The sequence below is a fragment of the Branchiostoma lanceolatum genome, chromosome 4, assembly GCF_035083965.1.
Source record: "Branchiostoma lanceolatum isolate klBraLanc5 chromosome 4, klBraLanc5.hap2, whole genome shotgun sequence".
In the NCBI taxonomy this organism is placed as follows: Eukaryota; Metazoa; Chordata; class Leptocardii; order Amphioxiformes; family Branchiostomatidae; genus Branchiostoma; species Branchiostoma lanceolatum.
In genome coordinates this window covers 16,276,161-16,301,131 of record NC_089725.1, presented here as the reverse complement: position 1 = coordinate 16,301,131, position 24,971 = coordinate 16,276,161, and the positions used below count along the sequence as shown (strand labels likewise).

The 24,971-nt window shown below is 38.1% G+C and overlaps 1 protein-coding gene across 6 annotated transcripts in view; it reads right to left on the bottom strand.

Annotated features, from left to right (window-relative positions):
• Window positions 1-24,971, bottom strand: part of LOC136432904 (sodium/calcium exchanger 3-like) — a 51,286-nt gene that overhangs the window by 3,496 nt on the left and 22,819 nt on the right. For 2 of the 6 annotated variants that reach the window (XM_066424535.1, XM_066424536.1), the window contains exons 3-7: window positions 15,410-15,513; window positions 13,726-13,874; window positions 8,158-8,257; window positions 3,379-3,405; window positions 58-345 (exon numbers count right to left, since the gene is read on the bottom strand). In XM_066424535.1, the coding sequence (XP_066280632.1) occupies window positions 58-345; window positions 3,379-3,405; window positions 8,158-8,257; window positions 13,726-13,874; window positions 15,410-15,513 (668 nt within the window). Of the gene's footprint in view, window positions 1-57; window positions 346-3,378; window positions 3,406-4,652; window positions 4,659-8,157; window positions 8,258-13,725; window positions 13,875-15,409; window positions 15,514-24,971 lie in introns of all 6 variants that reach the window. The other 4 variants (XM_066424537.1, XM_066424538.1, XM_066424540.1 and 1 more) reach the window with 4 other exon arrangements.

Below are 24,971 nucleotides of genomic sequence, written 5' to 3'. Positions count from 1 at the left end.
GTACAACATGGTCCCTGAATAGCAGGGAATATAACTGTTAAAGTAATGAGGACTAACCTGGCACACTAGTCCCGAGGGCTACAAAGGAGATGGCAGTGACACCATCCTTGAGACCAACTGTGCAGCCAAATCCAGAAGCCAGGTCACCGATCAATGCAGTCAAGATACCAATCCAGATGATCGACACGACGAAGCATGCCCATCCACCCCAGTAATCAGTGGGAGGCACGAAGGCAAACAGCACCTTCCAGAACAGGGTTAGGAAGTGCATGACGTAGTCAGAGCAGGAGGGCAACTTCTCCTCACCCTCCTCGCCCTCCTCACCTTCCTCATCATCATCATCACCTGGGAAAAAGACAAAAGCACTACCTTGCAGTCATCGGTCATGCCACAGAGAGGTGCACCCCAGTATAGGTGGTGATCCAGTATAAGAAATCGGAAATGGTCTTTGATATCAGTCCTGAGAATTCACCGTACAATGCAAAACACTCGGTTTTATACCTGTCCTTGTATTATTACTCAAGTAGGGCTAACATCAGACTGTTACCTGTTTGAGTACAGTTTACCAGCCAAAATCCTTGACAATATTGTGTATTCAATACAGTGCCTCTCTTTCTGTGATTTGAATTCCTGTATTTAAATCACAATGCCACATTTCAGCATTTGCCTTATTCCAACCTACTAGATGCAGTGTTCAAAATCAAATTGAAAAAAATGATGTGCTAAGCATGTTTCCAGCAAATTACACATGATGAAACACAAAACTGTGCTCTATGGAGAAATATTCACATTGTGTTTTTTACAGTGATATTTTCATTTTCTAATTACATTTTATACACAATATACATGCCTGTGAGTCTGACCCGAAATGGATTTTGCTTGAACAAATTGCATGATAAAGATGAATGTTTGAGTCATCATCTTATGATGAAGAAGGATGGTGTCATTAAATTTCCATCTCATTTTTCCAATTTAGATGCTAGAACAATACCTTTTGTAATCAATCTCTTTACTCAACATCATTTGGCACTGGAAGGCATTGAGGCTGATAAGAAATGTGTGGCAAGGATCCTTAAATTTCAAGGTCAATAAGATGTCCCAAGACCATGATCAAGTGATGCACTTGTAGTGCCCCTTCCACATTATTCTGGTCACCAGACCACCCACACCGCAAAGCTTTTGTAATGAAATAGACACCAGGAGCTTTATTTTCATTGCAATGAATGGTTGAAGTTCTGTCATTTCTTATATAAAGTTTCCAACATGTGTGGAAAAACAACCAAAAATTGAGCTATGTGCAAAGATGTTGGACTCTATAACTATAATCATAACAAAAATGCAAGGACATACACACAAATATATATCTAGATCTGCACCATGCCACATTCCCTGGTTATATGGCATAGCTGTTCAGATCGAAACAGTAAATGCTAAGAAGGCACATTCCTTTTGGCATCCAAAGGGGAAACCAGACTTGAAAACTAAGGAGAGAAGGAAATTGTAGCCACACTTAAACATGTCTAAAGTCTCTTATTGGTGCAATGTAAACACATTGACAAGACAGTCACAGGTGTTATGACTAAAAACCAATTGAAGAACTCTACAGACAAGGCATTCAAACATGCAACATCACAAACTGAGACCATATTACAAAAGAGTTTAATAAGATATTACACAAAAATTGGGTCACCAAGGTGTCTACTTTCCTACAAACCCAACACAAGTAATACAGTATTACTACCCTATTCCTAGGTTGTACTGTAAGCTCATGCCCAACAACATCAATGAGTGCAGGGAGGCCACAGTGTTCGGTGCAGGGCAATTCTGGCTAAGTGCTGAATTATATCTACAGTGCAACATGTACAACATAAAGATGGGAGTGACCAATTTACCTTCCTCCTCTGTTTAATGGAATGACAATGGTTATCAGTGGTAGTCATCATATGGAAGCATCAAAATCATATGAAAGAGAAGAAAAATGGGCATGCAAAGAAGTGGTTAGGAAGCAAACGGTGCTAGAAAAAGAGATACAAAAAACAAGTGAGATCTCAACTTTGAAGCTGTATTTATTTGGTGTTAGGTAGGGGAACAGGCCAACATTCCATATTTTCTTTTAAACTGGAATGGTGTTCACTTGGTTAATGACCAATTTAGCAGGAACAGGTTATGAACCCAATCCTACAAAATACAGCTTAGGAAATGCTGCAGACTGACTTAAGCACAAGTTGCAAGGGTGGCCGCAGCACATCCCTGGTGTTACAATCCTAGGAAACATCAAATAGGTTGTGATTATTTCCAACCAATGTTTCAATTGAATGTTTGCAGCTTAGCCTTTGGCATGTACTGAACTGCCTGTGGAATAACAGTCTGATATTGAAAGTCTTCAAGAAGAGATATATTCTGAATTAAAAAAAATGTCCTCTTAATTGGACAAGTTTGAGTCTATCTGACAATGTACATTTTGACTGATGTTTTGCAGCATGTCCTTTTTGAGGTTCTCACTTGTTTTCTGTTGACAAGATGATAGCATAAAGCAAAGACTGCCAAATTAACAGCTGATGAAAAATTTTGATGTCACAACTTAAGCTTCTAGAAAAACTTAAGGGTTGAGCTTAAGCTGCAGCTTTTGCTTGTGCAGCAGGTGATTTTGCATTTTGCTGTGTTTGTGGCACTCAGGTATAAAATGATTGTTCTGTCTTTCAGGTTGATCATCACTGTAACAGTGTTTTAACTGTAGCAGTGTTTCTTTTATTTCAATTTAGCAACATGTTGATCTCTATACCAATTTCTACAGTCCAGGTGAAATTGAATGACATTCCACAATGTGAGGATAAGATTTGGTAATGAGTCTACCATCATTGTGATAATACATTCATTGTAGCCTGGGTACCATGCTGGTTGGTTTATGTCCACTGTCCTATAATCACTAGCCAACTTGCAATGGTACCTAGAAACCATAGGAGCAAACATAAACTAACTAGGATGGTACCCAGTCTACATCTATTATCTTTTAGACAAAAATACAAACATTGATGGAGTCAAAGTGAAAAATAACTAAGATCACAAACAACTTCAAACAGAATACACTTGTCAACATGATTTCTGAATATTTTTCTGAAAGTCAGATGAGCCATTGACCAAATGTTATTTCTTGGGATGAAATAAAGAAGGACAAGATTTTTATGTCTTACACATCTAAGAAATACCAATCCAAATTTTTAGATATTCATCCAGAAGTCATGTCATTTGTTCCATGATTTGGAAAGCACAACTTCAAATCATAAAAACAGCACAAAACTCAACACAAGATAAGAAGAGGTGAGGTGAGAGACAAGGTTAACTAGCCACAGAATAAAATGCAAGGAGGTTGCTACATGCCTTCGTTGCACCCTTGACAGGTAAAATCTGTATAGAAACCGCACATGCAATGTTGTTAGGGAGCTGCTGTTATGGAAATGTTAGCACAATCTATTCCTCAAAGAAGAAATCTTATTTTTTTCATAAATTTCTATCAGAAAAACAAGTCTTAAAAGCTGAAAGTTTTATGATTGTGAGTATCCAAGATACACCAGACCTATTTACACATTTTAGACTTGAGGAGCATAAAATTGCTAAGCGATCCACATTTTGGTTATTTCAGAAAATATGCCTTAACAGTGCAAGGAAGCTTTTGTCTCATAATGTTGGTCAGATTCATATTATGAAAAAAAACTATTCATTCATTTCATTGCAGACGCTGTATATTTCTGAATGGTCTGTACAATTGGTATCTTGGCTTTACACAATCATTGAAAACTCATAGCATTAAGACATATTTTTGTTAACAGAAATCTTTGAAGAAAAACAGATTTTTTCCAAGTAGACCAGAGTATGTACTCACCACCCAATTTGCACAACACATGGTGCATCTATAAAATCTATGATTGTACAGTTACTCTGTATGATCTGTTAGTCTGTTGCAGACCACACAGACACAGTCTGGAAAGGAAATAAGGCAATCCAACAATGCCAATGGTAACCAATTATTATGTATAACTCACAGCAGTGCAGAAGCTGATGCATTCTTTCCTTATGTGTCAACCACAGAGTGGAAGATTTACTACTGCATCAGAGTAATTATTTTATGTTGAGACAAATGCACAGAACTGTTCATGTCATTCAATAAGAATATCTTCTGTGCTATAAAATGTTGGCTGTCTTAATACATGTAGTTCTTCCATGCACAAGGTACTGTAAATGCATTTAAATTTGCATGGTTTTTATTTTGCGCTAAGGCGTAAATGGGGTGTTTGCGGTGGTTTTCAGTTTGCGGCAGCGCTATAGTCACACACTGCTACAGTATTGGACACAAATTTTCGCGTGGTTTTATGTTTGCGGTGAAACAGTCGCCGCGAAAATTGCGAACATAAAAGCACCGCGAACATTTCTGCATTTACATTTGTATCCAGCAAAGAGTTTTCAAAACTTGGTTTCAAAAGATTTTTTGGCAAAATAAAAAGAAAGAGATGCATGTATATCTATTGTGCCCTGTGGTTCACACAATTGTTAGTGTCAGAAGCACACAGTTTTTCTACATTGTGCATTATTTCACTATTCTACATCACCACTAAGGTTAGGACACTACTCATCAGAAGCAATGTGAAATGGGTTACCTTCCCCTATGCGTATTCAATGGTAATCAGCAAAAATGGTCACCAGACAGGGTAAAATAATATGGAAGAGAAAGGAAGCACAATGACAAAATGTTAAGATTAATGATTGCGATCACATTGGTGATTGGCAACAGATGGCATCTGAAGGGAGTGTTAAGAGTCCATACTCACAGCATGAAAGCTTTGGCTGAATGGGCAACTGAGAATATATTGATGGTCTTTCACTGGTTGAATTGTAGCTGCAAGCTACTGAAAATTTACGACTTCAATCTGAATTTTTGCACTTGCTCCTTCGGAAAGGCTCAGTGGATTTGCTGACACTGGGAATACCTGCAGTCAGCATATCATGAAGCAGCCTTAGATCAATTCCATTGCCAACTTTAACGGTCACTTCTGACAGCAAACTTACAGTTGGGGATTGCTACAACTAGGTCTTTTATTGCCAGCAGTGCTCTACTTCTCCTAAACTAGTCTTAGAGATGGATTTCTGACAGATTTGTTTTTCTCTTGATTTTTTTTTAGAAATGAAAACACAGAAACATGACATGTTCTGTATGTATGGTATATTTTTGAACACTTGTAAATGGTATCTTAAGGGCGATGTCATTCTTTGATGGAACTGGACTCCTTTCACTCCCTTAGGTATCAGATGGAATAGAACATAATGACAGTCATGGTAGAAATCAACACATATCACATATCTAAGAAAAAAAAAGAAATGTATAGAAGAACATTTACATGACACAATACACATTATACATAAACATTACCTGTGTTGTAATATTGCCTAGATCGGTCACCATAATGTCAGTGGGTCTTGAGCATAATTTCAGGGGACAGATCCAACATTATGACTTCTTGAGGCAGCTCCATATCTATCTTAATAGCTTTAAACACAGACTACAGATGTATTGATTTCTGCTCAACCACATGGAATTTTTATCATACTCTGCTGGGAACCTCTAGGATAGATACGATAATCCTTTTCCAATCTAAATGGTAGGATAATTTATTACACCTTGCATTTTCCTTTGACAAGAGAGTGATTGCTGCAGAATTTCCTGTAACGTAATTCTTTATGGCCTTTACATCAGGAAGTCATCCACAGTTTTGCATTTTCAGGCTATAACGTTGAGACATTTGTAGCATAATACTTTAATCAAAGACATCCAGGTGTTTTGGTCGGTAAAAAGGTGTAAAATACTTGTATTTATGGTTCATGAATGACGATTCCTTTGATTTGGACCATAATTGCCTGTAAAATTAGGCCTATTACTCAAGGTCATATTTCTTTGACTTTTGAGGAAGAAAATGTCTTATGCCCTTTAATGCTAACAGTATTGTTTCTTGGAAAAATTGCTGCTAATTAAGAAAAGATCAACTCAGTAATGGTATTAAAGCTTGCTGATTGTAAGTTGTTTTCACCTCACGTGGAGAGACATCTACCTAAGGCTCTACTGTCTTGAAAATCTCATTATCAGTAATTGCTTGTTGATTTACTAACAGGAGATGGTACAACATATGCTTGGCAAATTGGTTTTAAATCCATGACATAACAAACTATATGGAAATCATTCCCCACTAATTTTCCAAATTATGCCAACAACATGCTCAAATTCCCCTTGTTCTGGAGGGCACACTTTGTATTCCACTCTTGGTTGGTGTTTCTGTTATCGTATCATACATGGAACCAGAAGATAAGAAATGGGAGTTACGAACTCTACACATTTTGAACACTTTTATAGTAGTAAAGAAACCAGGTCAGAGCCTTGCTGGCATCAGAATGGGCAATGAATGGATTCAAAATCTAGCATACACAAGCCTTATAGCTTCTGGTAGAAAAGCAAAAATTTCAGAAAATTGAGTGTAACAGATTGCAGGTTGTCAAGCTTGTCAAAAATGATACATGATATAATGTATTATCCCTTCCAGAAAATAACAAAAAAAAGTAGTGCTTGCAGTTTCAGCATGCAATCTATAATGATTATAGAAGGATTGAATGCCTTGGTTTTCTTTTTGACATTAGCCATTCTGAAGAACTTAGAGATGATAACAAAGGTTATTGCTATCAGGCTAGTTTTTGATGATGTGTAGCTTAAATGACACAGTTACATGGTTTGTCAGTGCATCATTATGACTGTATTGTATATCAAACATGCATTTCGTAGCTCTGAGATGTTACAATTTGTGTTTTGATTCTAGTTTTAGATCCAGCTGTGAAACAACATCAAAGCTCCCAATTCCTGATGCCCATACAGGTTCTAGTGTACTGTAGTACCCATTTCGCAGTCCTAGTTTCAGCGATGGAGATAAGCACTTCACTCAAGACCTAAGGCGTGTCAGCAATGGTCAATCCAACTGGATCATTGTTGCAACATGATGACTGTTTGGGGAACTAGCCTTTACTAGAAAGTCATGGGCACAAGACAAAAATCTTCCAAGGCTTCTAAGTACACTTTGGGGGAATAAGATCTGCATGGCTTTGAACTTGTGGTGAGATCCTGTTATACAATGATGAGGTGTTTTAACATGGGGCCTCCACTACATTTTGTATTGATGACTTGATAGGCTGCCATGCCTTGGAGATAGGTCCAGAATAGATAATGCAGGAGGCATGTGGTCTATATACTTGGGAAGCATTGGCCAATTTATAAAAGATTGCACACAGAAATGTCAATACAAATCACAAATTTTCACATTGGCATCAATTCCAGATATAGAATGCATAAAATGTCTGCAGCATGCAATGTGAACCAAAACATGACTAAGTCTTGGCTTATCAATTAGGGACTGTAATTCCATCCAAAAGTTAGAATGTTTTGTCATATATGAACATGGAATTGCCACCATTCTTGTCATGGAATATGCAAGTGTTGTGCTGCCAATGAGACAAGAAATGTTGCACAACCTCAAACAGTTTGGGGGTAAACGTACTGCTTGAAAATGTTTTTCTATATCTAATTTGATATTTCTTGTGTAATTTTGGACTATTCAATGATACACAACTTCCCATATAGTTCTGCAACCTTCATAAAAATCTGCCAACCCACTAGCAATACCACTTACTTCCAGCATGCAAGCCTCCATTATCAACTTAATGGCCATAACTCTAGCATTTGCTTGTCTCCAGTAACACCTATACACTTTAGCTGCCTCCAAAGTGAGGCCATTACAGTGTAGAAATCGCCCTTATAGGACGCATATTCCTTGAATCTTATTACCTACTGTTGGATGGTGACTGTAATAGCGGCCTCAGACCCATGTTTGGCCAATAAGTATCGGGCATTCGCCATATAATAACTTTGCAGGCTCTGGAGGATAGTTATTATTGATGGTTATGGAACAAGGTTGATTGTCTGGTACAGAAATAAAAGACTGGAAGGGAAAATGACATTCAGCCAGACCATCCTCCAGAGCACCCCAAACTTTTGACTGGCTTGCGCTTTTAATTCCTCAGGTTTCTCCCATGATTGATAAAGATCAATCTAAGTGAGGTATAATGTACCTGCAGAAACAGTGACAGCCTCCACAAACTGCTCCCTCCATGAGGAGGTACCGACCACCAGAGCAAGGTTTGTCTTCTTCATCAGTTTGTCCATGGCGTTCTGCAAACACAAACAGTGGCAGCTGTTATCATCAATGTTGCATGAGTGCATTCTTAGATTTTCTGAAACATGCATTTTGACATAGGAGAATCTCTACAGCCTTTTGTAAAAGATTGATTAGCAAATACATCTTCATGACACTAAACTGAGGAAATTGCAATATGGACAACTCACAATGCCTTAGTCATAATTTCATCTGATTCAGTGGCATTTCAAAGTTGGTTGCCTTTATTTACAGGTTATGAATTTTTGCATTGTACCTCCAGGCTACAAATTTGTATTGTACCTCCAGACAAGTATGAATATGATACTTCACAGTCCCTCTTCTCAATTTGTAAGAACTTTCTTGAGTTGTGATGCTGAGATATTGACACTGTGATTTATCTCCTTTCTGGCATCTCCCTTGTGGGAAAAACTGCTGATGGAGAAAAACTGTTTGCAATTTTTTGCGTTTCGGCGCCTTCGCGCCGAAACGCAATGTCCTGGCTTTTACCTTGCAGGCAGGCAGGAAGCAGGGCAGGAAGGAAGCTTGGTTCAACGCTGTGTCGCACACAATAAGACCTTATATGGCAATACGTTCCCAAATCCTTGTATAGCCGTTGCCTTATATGGCAAGGGAGCACGAAAAGACAGGCAGGCTACATTTGCATGACACACAGCGACCGCATGTAACTGCTACAACTGTTCGGAAATATCATTGCATTGTAGTTTCGGACTTTGATATCCTGAAAAATGACCATATTACATCTATTCCACAAGATTGCAGAAGAAAAAAAATGATTTCGTTAAGAAAACGACCAAAAATCGGCATAAATGATACCATATAGTGAGTTTATAGCATTACGTACAGAGTGACATGTTACGTACCGCAGCTTGGCCGATCTGCTAACGCGAAGCACTTCGGACCCAGAAGATTCGGGTTCGTGTCCGTGCATGGATTTTTTTTTTCTTTTTAGATATTGAATATCAAAAATATATATTGATATTATATTAATCTATCAATATCATATTTATGAATATCATTTTTTCATTAATAAATAAAGAAATATTTTATATTTGTTATTTCTAAATATTCATTTAATATATACAAGGCCTTTGTCTTATGAACAGGACTTCATAGATTCCAAACCCGGCATTCGAATTTTTCTGTTCATTGTAATGGAAAATACCGTGCAGCGGCTCCTATGCGCGGGAATGAAGACAACACGGACGTGGAAAGTGGCGCCGCTCGGCACAAAACTATGGGAATTTTCATGAATTTTAGCAAAATTACCCAGGAAAATAAGGAAGAAATGTTGTAAATGCGGAAACCAGAATAATACGAATGAGGTAGCTGTTGATTTGTTTGACATTTGGTAGTCATTTTAGATAGAACCTTAGCTGTTATGAACTTCTATTTCACTTAATTACCATAGTGCTGATGATTCAATGGTGCTTTTTCAAATTTTATGTTTTATTGCGTGCCATGTACATAATTACATTGATAGCTTTTATAATGAGCCTATTGTACATTTTACAAATAAGTACAAGTTGTAGGCCAAGACCAGCTTTTTCAAAAGCACTTAAGTTAAGTGACGTAACTTCAAAATTGCTTTCCCCAATCTGCCTTTCTCTATTAAAACAGTACTCATTTCCCAAAATGACAATTTTTCTTATAGACTGAACAGCCCTTGAGTGACTTCCTCTGGCAGATTTTACTTCAAGTAAAGGGAAAAGACAATTCACACTCATAAACGTAGCCGAAACGCCAGCTTTTTTTAAAAGCTCTTGTTTACCTCAGTCTATCCCATTGACCTTGATGCAAACATCTATAGTGTGCCTGCAGGTTTTTGTCTTTAATTCTCTTTTAAGACCACCTTCCAGTCCAAAGTCCTAACCATCCACTATACCGCCAACAGCTGTACATTGACGTCAGTGCCCGCCTTTTAGTACACCAACATTACCCATGCAATCAGCTTCTGAGGCTTAGAGGCTTCGCAGATACAGTAGTGGGAGGGTCTGAGTAAGTATATGTACGTCACACATATGCACATCAGTATGATCACACCATGGATACATATAATCACTGTTAGCTGACTCTAGACATCACAAAAGCGTGCCTGTCGGATATCACAGAGATCAAGCTCTGGAGGAGTAATGGAAGAGAGGAAGGACCTTCTAATGGAAAGTTACGTAAAACCACATGAAAGGTGACTTTAACAAGGTGATGTGTGCAGCTGGAAGGAAAGTTGCCAGCTGTGCAGTAAATGTTCACCATATGTCTGAGAGTCAGTGTGGCTCCTCGCCAAACTCACTGGTTATCAATACTGCTACTGTTCATCCTGATAAATAACGATGATGGATCAACATTTATCAGTAATTGAAGACAGAGCCTTTTAATTGGGCTTGATGGTGATAAGCCAACTACCTGACAAAGGCTGGATCAATTGTTCATAAACCTGCTGGTTGGGTATGTACTCAGACTTTCCTCTAGAGCATGACTGGTGTTTAGAGACCTGGAATGTCTCCAAAAACATTAAGTTTTATTTTAGCATTGTAACATCAATCAAATTCAGCAGAGGCAAGCCCAGAAGTTTCAAAGGTCTTAATTCATTATATTCCTGGACCACAGCAGGCAACAACAAATCACTTTTAATACTGTTGCCACTCCCGACCAATGCCTCCTTTAAATTTACCAAAACTTTTCCTACATTGTCTGTCCCTGCTATACAGCAGGCAGATTTATTTTCTCTCGGGAAAATCCATTTCCTTCTCCATTTCCATCAATTCCAAAACACCTTGTTACATGTATCACTTAAACTATCACAAATTTCCACTGGATGTATGTAAGTTGCATTCCTCGTAATGTGTTAAGGATGAAAGACTGGGAATCACCTGCCAGCAATTTTTCAATTTTATCTTTGCCAAAAACTCCACCTTCCTAAGATTCAATTTCAGACAAGCTTGTCATCTTCTGGTATTGGGTATAATGTCAGCTTTGAAGCTTAAAGTCCAAGTGAAAAATGAGTTACTCAGTCTTTTGAGTTATGACGTTAGTAGCTATGCTTCAGTAACAAAAAGTGTCAATCTGACCAAATTTTCTTTAGTTGTTCCATTGGTGGGTACAGCAGAAATTAAATTATGACAAGTCAGATAAACTGCATATTCTTAGCATAGCAATTTTGACATACTCAAAGTTCCTACACTCAGATTCAGCTAAGACTGTGACATTCTGTCCATTTTCCTAGCTCTCACAGAATCTTGATTTGTTGAACTGTGCATTCATGATTGCATGATCTTAAAGGTTCCAGTAGTGTAACCTGAAACCTCTGAAGAGAAGATTTATAATGTTCTGCACCATATTGTCTGAATTCTGTCACCTGTTTTACTACTGAATATTATTAATCAAAAACTAGAGATACTACATAATTGTGCCGAATTCTAAAGAATCTCCAGCTCTAAACAAGTTCTGTGAGCAAGACTCCATAATACTGTCAATTACTGCACAACTCCTAGAGTGCTGAGTGGTAACACCGGCATATCTGTCATGTAGGTAGTTTAGAACCTCTTGTAGCCTACAGCTCTGCTATCATCACAATGACGTGAGTGGGAGTTTCTACAGTCAGGAACCAATCAGCAGATCACAGCCACAGCCTTCTGTTGTGTACCGATAAGGGAACTTCGTGGTAGCAGGAATAAACATGATGGGCACTTGAATAAGTGGCACCTCCATCACAGTCAAAATACTGAACAAGAGCTTCAACTACACAGACTCTGTATAAGATCATTAATTTTCCCCAAACTTTACTAGTTCTACTCACATGTTTAACTTTGAATAGGGCCTACTTTTCACCCCACCATGCCAAAGACTTTGTTTACTTTGGAGGAATCTGCATCCTAGTAAGATTACCAAAGAAGAGAAGTTTGTTTATCAACAAATGTTGGACCTACTTGACATTGTAGCACATTTGAAGAAACTTGCTATTTTAACTAAAATTTGTTGTCTTGACATCCCTCAAGGAATTGATCATGTTCTGTTCAGTTGAAACTTTGTTAAAAGTTTACTCAGTCTGCAAGAATTGCATAGCAGTTTGTTATTATGATGTTGATGGATGTTGAAATGGGAGTCACTTCCAACAATGTTTGCTATTAATAAGTATTAGCATCTAAGACATGCTAACTGCTTTCCATCATGCTACACAACTGTTTGAAGCACACTTGACTCTGTGGAAGGGTGACATCATCACCTAAGGTTCCCCAGACAACAGAAATGTTGAAGCACTCAGGCTGTTTACACAACTGCTTCCTGACTGCGACATCATTGTGTAATATCAGTCATGTATGACCTCCAAAGTCTAGGTGTGATACATGCTTGTGATCATGACTGCATGAATGAAACAACAGCAAGCACCTGTATCTATAGTCAACACAATTGACCTTAAAGGAATGCTTTTCATGGTACCAGTAGATCAAAACCTTGGTGGGTGCTATTGCTGGCATGTTGTTTTTTCATTCAATTACTTGCCAGGGATTTGGCATGATGTTGCAGGATATATGACAAACATTCAGACACATGCAACCTGAACAATGCACACCTTTTTGTTACCTCTTGGCACTAAAACATTTTCTTTTAACAATAAGCCGTTTGATGTTTCTATTATAGATGGACTTTAAGACATCTATACTTCAAAACTAAATGCACCCCTGTGCAAGAGCAGAATCAATAATGCTGAACTTTAAAATCTTGACAGTAAGCAAACTGTTAAGGGAAATACTTGATAAGGGCAAGTGACAGCCAGTTTAATGTTTTCTGTGAAGGGCTTAGAAAATACCAAGTGCTGTCATGGAGGCAACTATTCCTTGCTTAACTTCAAATCTTGATGCAAAGAAAGTTTATCCCTCATCAGACTGCATAGCTGGGAGGGTGGAGGTGTGGTGGCTTCCCCACATAGCTTAAGTTGAAATAACCTGACATGTTTTCAGTTTGTTCTGCATTCCCTGCATCAGTTGTATGGTAACATGTAATTACCTTCATGTTGGAGCTGTTTTGTAAGTATGAAGCATTAGCCTCTCACATTTACCTCGGAGCCCATAATAATGCTATGGAATTTATATGCAATGCACATGAGGCATTTGCACAGTTGTGAAAACCTTACCCAGACATACAATCATGTACTTCTCAAGTCCCATTTGGTATATGTATGGATATTGTGATAGATGTTTAGTATGCTGCAGATGAAAATACTAAGGAATATGTGAGGTGAGGTGATGCTGCAGATAAGAAGTGTGCTGGATGTGTAGTTCAATATGACAGCTATTTAGCTGTTACCTACACATACATGTAGCTGTGATAGCTAAATGTTTTCCAATTATTTGTCCTTCAGTTAGCTCCCCAGAATTATACTGTCATAGAAGTGTGGACTGAGCACTACATAAAATTTTCACTTGAAGTGTTTCTTCATACAATGATGTATGGTCATAATACTGACCTTGAACTCGTAGCTCTCAATGATCTTGAGCTCGACCTTCTTGTGCTCGCCGAGTTGTGGCCTACCCAGCCATTTGATGCGTTCCTCCTCGGTCATCTCATCCACAGGCTTGGTTGGTTCCTGTAATTCCTCCTCTTCCTCCTCTCCTTCTGTCAACACAACATATTGCACATTCTTAACTCCCCAAAGTAACATGTTTCACAACACCAAGCTAAGCTAAGAGTCTTCACCTGGCTTTAACTTGTACAGTGCAGCCCTGATTTCTTTTAGATAAAAAAACTACACAAGTAATTTTTCCCAACCGTTGCTGAAATATTAGTTGGTCTCATCTCTTGATTTTGTATGCTGAATGCCTCACTCTTTCATCAAGGAACATTCGCTAGGGACTCTCACTTAGTGTCAGTTCCTCTCCCTAACACCAGTTGGCATAATGTAATTTAGAAATTTAGAAAATGAGATCAAATACCAACATCTTGACTGCCAAGTGAATGAAGCTCTTTTTTGGTTGATGAGACCTGGTTACAAATTTAAAGTAATCTGTTTTACTCCAAGGGAAAAGAATGAAGGAAACTATTTAATGACAGCATTCGGTAAAAGTCAGAAAGCCAAGAAATTCTAGACATAAGTTGCAATAGCCTTCCAATTGGTGGAATTTTCCAGTCCAGGCTATGATAGTTTTTGAGCATACCGGTGAGCATACTCATACTGTACACTGTTGACCAGAATAATAGCCACTATCTTCTCCTTGGTGCTGAAATATTATCCATTGACAACAAGAAAAGCGTTTACATATGTCATCACCATTTCATTAAAATTTACACAATTTGTAGATTGAAAAGCCAGCTGGATTAACAATTTTATAATGCATTATTATGAAAAAACATACTAGAGTACTGATTCAGAATGTATTTGACCCTCCGCAGATGATTTGCTGATTACACATTGACAAACCAGAGTTGAATGATACTTTTTCTTCAGTTCGTATTGGATAAGATGACTGGTATTGTTGATCAATATGTCTAGTAAGGATTTCATTGGGATAATGAAAACAGAGGGTACCCCTGGGTTTTGTGCTCTAGTCTAGCAGCCAAAAGGAACTTTGGCATGATGAGATTCTCGCACAGGAAGCCAAGGGTTGCATCAGCTCTTATCCCCTTGACATGCCCACATCTACACCCAAAAGTCTTTAAGCCATTTAAGATACAAAGTGGATGTCAGGGTTTCATTTGTCTTGGCACTATGCCAACTTCAGAAGGTGGTTTCAGAAAGGTCATACATTGTGTAGCCTGAGCAACTTTAGGTCAATTTCAGCATACAAATATTTGCCTTTTGATGTTTTGTATGAAATTTTCTATAAACTCATTTTCATTCAAAATTGTTCTATCCAAGTTGTGCCTAGGCCTAGGGATATGAAATGGCTTTATACTTTAAGACCTTCAAACCGATAAGGAAGTAGAGTTGTAGCAAACATAAGCCTTTAAAAGCATGATATTGTCCTTTTCTCATTTTACTCTATACATCTGTATAATCAAAACAATTTTCATCCTAAGGCCTCCATTGTTAGGAAGGTGACGTGATCCTACATTTAAGATACTGGGCTAGACACTTTTCAAATTGATGTTTCTGTGCCAGATACCAATGTATCATTCTAGACAAAGTGTTGGATTACAAATGAAAGCCTTACCTTCTCCCTCTGGCTTGACCTTGTAGGGATCACCAAGCTCAACAAAGAAGTTCTCGTCCTTCTCATATTCCTCATCATCAATGATGACGATGTCGATTTCTTTTCTGCATGGAAAACAGAAAACAGTGTAAATATAACATAATCATATGGAATGTAAAACCTGAAGCTTTTTTATTAGACTTTTATGGAGTAACATATTAAGCTGGTACTTCATAGCTGTCCCAGATATTGTAACTGATGGCATGGGCTTGATGGCGACATAACGATGATCATTATCATACTTAAAAGGCATTAGATTTTCCTGAGCAGCCTGTCAATGGTACCCAGTTGCATGAAATTAAATTTCAAGGCACGTAAAGCCATGTTGCAGAAATAATGAAATAGTTAATGCGTGGTAGCCAAACAACACAGCTGCATACATCTTATACCACCCAAGACCCAAACCTTTAATGTCTAGTAGCTCTAACCAGCTATGAAATACCCCACAGGGCATAGACTAATTATCAATCCAAACCTCAAAGCAAAACAACTATAATATCAGGTTAGTAAAACAGGAATAATGTGTGTCAAACCCTTATCTTTTGCTTTGGTAAGGATTCATGATTATATATTTTTATTACCAAAGAGGCTTTAGTGAGGCAACTTATACAGAAAAGATTCCATCATCAACCATTACAGACACATGATTTATGTCTTATAAGGCTTTGCCGGACCTGACATTTAAGCACCATTGCTGTAGGTGGCAGGCAGAATGTCACAACCCATCTCCACCAGCATCAACCCCAGCGTCACTCCAGTGTCCTATTTCCATAAATATTCACAATGTGCAGGAAAGCCATTACAGATTTCCAATCCCATCCCGAATGACAATCATGTAGGGTAGCCTTAAATCTGTGCTAGCTTCTATACCAAGCTCCACAAATCAACTCTTGTCAAACCAGGGGAACATCCAAGCACGTCCAATGCACAAATTCATACACAACTAGTCTCCTGTAGTCCATATGAAGAGCATAATTCAATGTTACATGGACTAGATGTAATGTCATATGAAAAATCATCTCAAAACGCTGCAAGACTTGAGCAAGTACTAGTATCAGAAAGTAGGTTCTGGTGGAAATGCAGCAAAAGGATAACTAGAATGGAGCGCTTTGTGCACATGCCATGATAATGATACTACATTAGCTTGACTACAACTGCAGTGCACCAGGGCATAAAATTGAGGGAAGCTGGGAGGGTCTACCCTCTGATGCCAACTGAGGCACAGCATGCCAGTATAATCTGAGAGGCCCTGAGGGTCTTCCTGTTCATCCCTCCAGTTTGTCTCATTCCATGCTGAAATATTCGACTTTGCTGCAATAAATCTTTGATTATGTTGATATCAAGTAAATCAATAAGAATCTGACATCTAGACTCTATACCCTGATAAGATTTGGTAATTTTTCAAAAAGAAGTTCACGATTTTGAGGTTCCAATCCTAATATCAGTTTGTAGATCAGTATGACCAAAACAAGACAGTTTTTTCATGTTTACTTCATTAAGAAACTGCTGACATACTTAAACTACGTGGTACTGATGCCATTATATCATTACAATGGCATTATTCTTATTTTTAGTTTCAACACAAACAAACTTCAGGTAACACTGTCAAAAGAATTCCACTGCCCAAGAATTATTCACATTCAGGACACGTCTTTCCCAATCAAGTTTTTTTTATCACAATCGATTTTCTCAAGATAGGATTTCTGCTTGCAGGCTGGCTGTAACCTGGTAGCCAATGACTCTACCCTACCTCTAGGGAAGGGACAAGTGTCACAGGTGGAAGAAAGCTACATAAAACAACCCTAGATTAACCTGATGACCCCCACAAGTTATGATTGATACGCCTTGGTACAATAGCGGAAGTAACTATGAGATAGGTCCTCTTAAATTCTAACCACAGAATCTACTGATACTGTACAGAGGGTGCAGTTAAGGTGTAAGTACTGCAAGATGTACCAGTGTGGTTCAGGACATGTGTGTACACTAGCGTTTTAATTGTAACCCCAGCTAGAGAAATCAGGAATGAGTCCATTTATAGTCTTGTTGTCAGTAAGTAGTGTAAGCAGATTACCAGTCTTTGTAATGGTAGACACAAATAAAAAATCATTAATTATAAGTAGGATTAATGAAGTAACATTTTGCTAACTGAAGATTTGTAAGGTGGCCTAATTTTGTCATTTACAAATAGATGGATACCACCCACTGAAATACAAGCTATTGTTATTGACTTATTTATTATGTAGGTCAGGTCACTGACCGTACTGTCCTTTGTGCTCAGCATAGGAAATATAATGGGCTAGCATTAGCATTAGAGCCAACATTGATGACATTACATTTTAAAGGGAGACCACATAATTACACTTGAAAGGAGAGTGAAGGAGAGAAATTAAGAGGAAAGAATGGTTTAAGTTGAAGCTAGTGCATTGAATTTGTAAAGTAAAAGCAGTTGAAGCGTTTCTTGATCATTTCCAGAAATTTGTCCAGAAATATGTGCTTATTTCTTTTCCCAAGGTTACCAAGTAGATACAAACACATCAGATAATGAACTATTGAGTATCTTTACATCTTAAAAGGTGTTTCTTAGCATACCCAGTCAGTAGTTTCCACCCCTCCCCGTTCCCCTGGTATCTTCTGCAGTATGCCCGTAGCCTGATGATTTACCCAAGGGGCACCATTGACCCAAACATTGAAAGAGCTGCCATGTGTAGTAACTAGGAGAAAATGGAAAACCTTTTTGTCCATCACTTTAAACACTAATGAATTTTCCCTTGTGGCCTGTCTTGGCCCAAACACAAGTTGAGAATTTTAAGGCAGTGCCTGTGGACCAATTACTGATGCAGATTTTTTAGTCTGCAAAAGTAAAACCCTCCAACATAGATTCACAATCAAGTATCACCAACCCAAAGGTCAGTTTACCGAGATACCATCCCTGAACTTGTTCCAAATATCAGGTCTTCCCTTGTCTATATGCCTTGTTGACTTCCTGAAAGGATGATTTTTGTACTTAGGTGTCCACTAGTATTTAGATAGTACTATCAAAAAATCTGTGACCGTAATATCCATGGTGCTGAAACGACAGCTGCTGTTATGAGAAGCTCCTCCGAACAGCTGTTGTACCAAGTGACTCATTTACTGCTTTACTTTCATCTTACCATTCCATTGAAAGAAGTGGCCAGGTCACTAGTGCACTAAGCACAACCATGTCATTTTACCCATGGCATTCAAACAATTGCTGCGCATCATAATTTGAATGTTTAAATCAAAGAGATTAATGTCATTACTTTTCGGAATGCCAAGGAAAATATTGGCTCATCCCTTCATTCAGTATTTCATTTCGTAAAATACATAAATTGCCTTATTTTGTACAGGCCAAATGAATTTTTGGAGCAACAAAATGTTGTCAGCTTAAAGTGAACAAAGTAGTAAGCACTGTGATAACTAGATAGAATGAAAATCTCTTTACTTTATAGAATATCATTTTTGTTGTCTCTTTAATGATTTTACTTTTTAGGGTGTTTTCTTCCACACCATTGAGGAGCTTGGGAATTTTTTAGATCCTTATTTAAGGTACCTTAAGACCTGTCTATACATGTTGCTGAAGTAAAAAGTTTATCTGAAGGGAAGTATTATCAATCAAATCAATAAGAGACTGCTATTCAGTCCATGCAGTTTAAAGCTTTGGGACCAGGGCAGCGCTCATTGACAAGAAGCACAATGCTCTACCCTATAACAATAAAAGCTTATTTCCCACATGTGTTACTAGTGTCGCTATAGATGCTTTGGCTGACTTAACAATGAGTATATTACTCTATTCTAATTTCATACAATACAAGGATAGCATTCTACAATGAATACGAATCCTCTCAGTAAGAAAATCAATGCTGTGTTCATTAATTATTTCCAGCCATATCAAGTGTACTGCAATCAACCAGGTACAACTGAGCTTAGTTTGTGAAGTTGTGTCAATCACACAAAAGCCTCTTTTGCATAATTTGAGTCTGAAAAGGGCGTTTTAATCTAGAGTAATGAATCAGGGGATTGTAGTATGCCCCTGTCCTAATTAATGAAACATACCTTTCACATTTGTTCCATCAAGACATTGGCATATTGGAACCCAGAGGGCACTATGCCAGGAAAAGGATCTGGACATTAAATTCTGCTTCCATCCAGAAGAAAGAAGTTTGAACTTAAGATGCCATTTGAAATGCAGTGCTCGTAGAACAGAGCAAACGATACTAAAGTAACAGTGCTACAGTAATGCTTTGGTTGGAATTAGAATTAGTTTTCTGTGCATTTCATTGATACCAATAGATTGTTTTGAATGGCCATGCACCTGCACCCCAGTCTGCTCAGCTCCTATACCTTGCTGAGAACATTTAAGCATTTAAGAATTTGATCTGATCAATTGAGCATTTACAATGTTAAGGGTCTCAAGTGCTTCATTGCATCATTGTATAAATTGTACAGAAGCCAAAGAGTCAAAAGGATAAGATATTTTTTCCAAAGTCACCCACAGGAAGAAGCAGCCCAGGTTTGGCTGTACATGTAATTTCATGGTTCATATAGTATGCATGAAGATGGCTGCATGTGTGGACAGCAGGGTTTGTCCCAGATGCTATCATCTTAGGTGGACAGATTTGCTACATGTATCATGTGGTTTGCACTTCTGAGAGTATCAGATGTCCTCATTCTAAATATGACAAAACATCCCTCCACCGATGCCCTTTCAGAAAATAAAGGAGCACAGAAACTCTCTTGTCTTTCTGTTCGGAACCTTTGTTATACACAACCATATATCTAAAAAGGAAGAATATTGACATTGAATTAATATTTCATCTCTGCCCTTATTAGATGCCTTCATCTGATGAACAATGTCACATTCTACTGAAACTAGTGACAATTTCACATCATCAAAGTTGATAAGATCCCTGCCCCCCTTTATCAAAAACAATTTCCACTAAGCTAGGACTACTGGGGGCTAGATATCGGAATTAGATCTCCAGTGGAAAAAAATCATTACATAGTTGGAAACCTGTGCTGATAACGCAGGGTAATTAGTGACAGAAGAGAGCTGGGGCTAATTGTATGATACTTTGTTGCAAGCCACATGCTTTTGTGTTCAACTCTTGACATACAATCTATTGCAATAATCCAGATCAGCACTTCAGATGCTATCATCTTAGGTAAATAGCGTCTGTCTTCTCTGTCACGACCAGTGGAAGATTAACTCATCTGTTCATAGAGTTCATTTGAGCTAAAACTGGTTCGAGATCCCTTTTTTTTTTTTTCAATGTCAAAAGCTAAGGAAGCAGTGAGTTCCTCCAGGGGATATCAAACTTTGTAAACCCTACAAGAGTACTGGAGGGTCTTTTCTTTACTTAATGAACTGTAACTGATCTCACGAATGACCTCGGCACACATTCATCCTTAGTTTGTGGTGAATTTATTCTTGTCACAATCTTTGAGATTGACGGCTGCAGAAATACTGACTTAACCTCCTACTGGTAACACTCTTTCTCCCTATGTTTCCTTTACACTGATCTATTAATCATTTTTCAATGTGAAAGGATGACATGGGCTTCTGTTATTTCTTGAGCCCACCTGAACTGTTAGTATTTCACCTCCACACACCACCTCTGCAGTCCAAGATATCATGGTAAATTGCCTTACTTTAGGATTAACGCTGACTAACAAGCTTTTGATTGTGACCACAAAATGTATCTAGCTCATGTTCAACATCACTCATCCCACTGCACACTGTAGCGGTCCCTGTAAGATTACTGCACCTGTAACAAGCATCTAACTAGAGCAAAGACAAATCAAGGAATCTGCCCTCTTCATTAGCTAACGAGATGTGAAATGAAACATTGGAAAATCCAACTTAATTAGCAGCCTGCTATTGCTTGTCTGTTCTATTTGCCAGAAGAGGTGATGGGTCTCCTTCAATGATTGGTGGGTAGAAGCATGGAGGAAGAAACAATGTATAGGATTATATGACATGATTGCATAGTCTGAATCACGGTTAATTATGTATGCCTGGTTTGTCATGCAAATTTGTACCTCTGCTAAATTACAGCATTCTATATGCCACAGATTAAACCTGTGTAACAAGGGCTTTCATCAACTATTTCTATGTTAGAAGAAGAGCTACACATAGAAGTTATATGTTATGCTGCTAACTCCCTAGATGGGGCCCCTCCAGGCTATGAAGGCAGTTTCATAGAACAGAAGAGGGTTACAGCCTGACATTCATATTATACTGGGGTAGTCATGAAGCAGCAGCATAAAAGATGACGAAATGGCCTTTCCTGTGATGAGGAATGTCTCTATTGCTTTGCCTGAAACTGTGTACTACCCAATTGCTTTATGACATATTTATGGGAGAATTTTTACTGTTATGAGGCTCCCTAAAAGTAGTAGAGTTATAAAAAATGTCATGTATGATAGAAAGAGGAAGTCTGCACTGTGTGTCAAATGCAATTTTATAAGCTAAAATGCTCACAAAAACTTGAGCATGTAAGCCATTATTAATTTATGGTAACAAGACAGTGTGTGTTCATGGAAATAGTAAATAATTATTGGACCTATGATTATCATTATGATTAACCTTTTTCCTGTACATTTCCAAACTTGCTGGTAGTTTTTTTATTTCTCAAAGCAGGAGTCAAGATCTTTGATTTGCTCCTCAAGTTCGAAATTGATTTGAACAACATTACTTACTTTCTCATCACGAAAAGTAAGCCAATCCAAAATTCCAAAAAATAAATGTTACATTTCGCCATATGTTGGTCCCTCCATCTGTACCCCACTGCATCTAATTCCTTTCTAGATGTATCTGTCTCCAATGACATTGGCCCATTTACTGCAGGCAAAATAAAATGGCTTGATGCGATTGAAAAGTTCAAGGTTTTTGAGAATGAACATTTGAATGGGGTATCTTCTGCAGTACAGGCCAGGAGGTCAACTGCAATTTATTTCTAGTTTATGGCACTGCTGCTCTAGAAGAAAGATGCTGCAGGCATCAGCACCATCAGTTAGGCAACAGCAGGTGGCCAGGTGGGACACTTTACCCGAGAGGTAGTCGCTACAGAAAATTAACTTTCTACATAAGTGAATCAACACAGCACTTGAGGCATTGAAATATGATCAGGTTTTATATTGATACATATTTGTGGAACCATCTTTGCCTCTCTGTGCAAATTAGAACCCAAATTGATTATTCTAGCATACCCCTGACACTTTAACATAATTGTCCTTTGAGGTACCAAGAATAATCTTACTTAAAACAATATTTCAAGACTTCATCCCATTTTCCAATGTCCAAAGGTATTTTTCCATATCTAACAATAATAATTTGCTGTCTGGTATGACCTTTGAACTGTGCTACTGGAACTTCCCTTATACATGAGCTGCAGTTGAGGATGTATGGGTGGGCTTCTATAAAAGATTCAGTTTCTAGGTACATATTATAATGACAGGCAGATAAAATCAACTGGTAAAGAATCAGATGTCTGGATACAGAGAAGAAAAATATTGCCTTTAACTGCGTTCTCAAAAGAAGAGTTGGTAGCCAGTAAGCCATCATGATATGTTAGGATATGAGTTATGTGTTCATTGTTAAAACCTCTTCTGTATCCTCTTGCTAGTAATGCATCTTAGCCCAGGTCTGAAATACTCTACACAGCTTATGATCTGTTACTGACAGAACAGTCTCCCCACGTTGCCAAATTTGTAAATAACATACCTGCAACTGAGGAGGTTTACCTCCTTGCTGCAACTATGGAAACTGTATCCATTTAGCAGCCTCTTGGTGCTCCCTACATGTAAACTCAGGATTGTTCTTTCTTAAAGTAATGATGGTGACTGTTCACTGTTGCTTTCTTCAGTATTTCTAATTCCTTCAAAAAACTGTGCTTAGGCCATACTGTTTTGATTATATGGATGATTGTATGAGAAGCTCAAAACTGATGTGACCATGTGAAGAAAAAAATTGCCTTCATTATGAAATCTAAGTGGTCAGGAAGGTTGGACAAATGACACACAGAATATGGAATAGCAAACGATAAATTATTTCCTCATTTTGCAGCTTCTTTGTATGATTTGCACTGTGGTCGCAATATTTTCATTTCAATACAGACTAAATTGGTCCCTGCACGGATGTTATCCATATAATCAAGTCAGTATGGCCTTACAAGTCCAGTCTACGTTGTATCTCAGCTCAGCATCTGTTCCACAAAATACTGGCCATTAAAGGTTTTCCATAAATCTTAAGTGGTAACTACCTTTTACTCCTGACAAGAGGATAAACAGACTTAAAGTAGTCTGGACTGTCCTATTGATGTTTTATATCCTTCCATCCATCCATGTGCTACTTGGTACACTGTTACATCATCAAGACAGAGCTTACAATAGAATGGATGTCTTTATGTGAACGCCGTGTAGAATGGGAGGGAAAAGCATGTTATTCATGTTGAAAACACTTTTACTTTCACCATTGATTCTCTGTTAATTTCTTTGACATTAGTATACTGACTGCAAAAATCAATAGGCTGATATTGCCGTGGACATGGCTAGATTACTTCTTAGTTTTAATGGCCATATGTGGGTTCTTAAAAGCCTGCCAAGTTTTGTTTCCCTGACCATATATACTCAAGTCCAGGGTTATGCCTTGTCCTCATGATGGAGGCATACATGTAATTTCTTCATGCATACATTTTGATCCTTTAGTACTCTGTCACAGGTGTTAGTTGATTTTCTCTGTGACCAACATTTTTCTGTTTATGTATTTTACATTTTATGGTATTACTTTTTTATAACCCACCCCACCTGACATGGTTTTTACACATGATATGTGGACAATCACTGTTTTATCGAAAAGGTCAGCAAAGTGGCAAATAATGTGATGAAAGGGAAAGGAGCTCTACAAGCACCTAGAGTGAACAAAGTAGACCAAAGAAGGTGAAAGGATCTACATATACCACAAAAGCACCTCCATTACCATGTTAGGTTGTTGGTCTGGCACAAGTTCGAGATTGATTATAAAGCCTAATAAAACGTATGGTTGCATGAACTTGCATCTATATATCATTGTGAAGTTGACCCAGGGGGCCAGCATTCTTACCCAGAACACTTCAATAGATCCCTAGTGATTCTATATTGATAGCTCCATTCAAAATGAAGGCAGGTGCGATATCAGTCAAGGTCCTACGGTACTGTGCAATCACCTAAGTCTATTGTTGGGAGGCAAAAGGTCCTGGGATACCACACTGCCTTCTGGGCTCACTTAGAAGATCTCATGGATTTCAGTGCTAAGTTATTGCCTCAGAGCACAATTGACTGATAATACCCGGTGTTGCATAGCCATATTTCTCGTGAGCATCTTTCTCCAAGAGTATTCACAAGGCTATGCTGTTGTCTCCCATTGCCAGGCAACACTTAACAGTGTTGTATATAGGTCTATTAAAGATGTTGCTGTGATATGAGTAAGCCATTGGAAACATCCCAACAGCTACATCAACAAAGC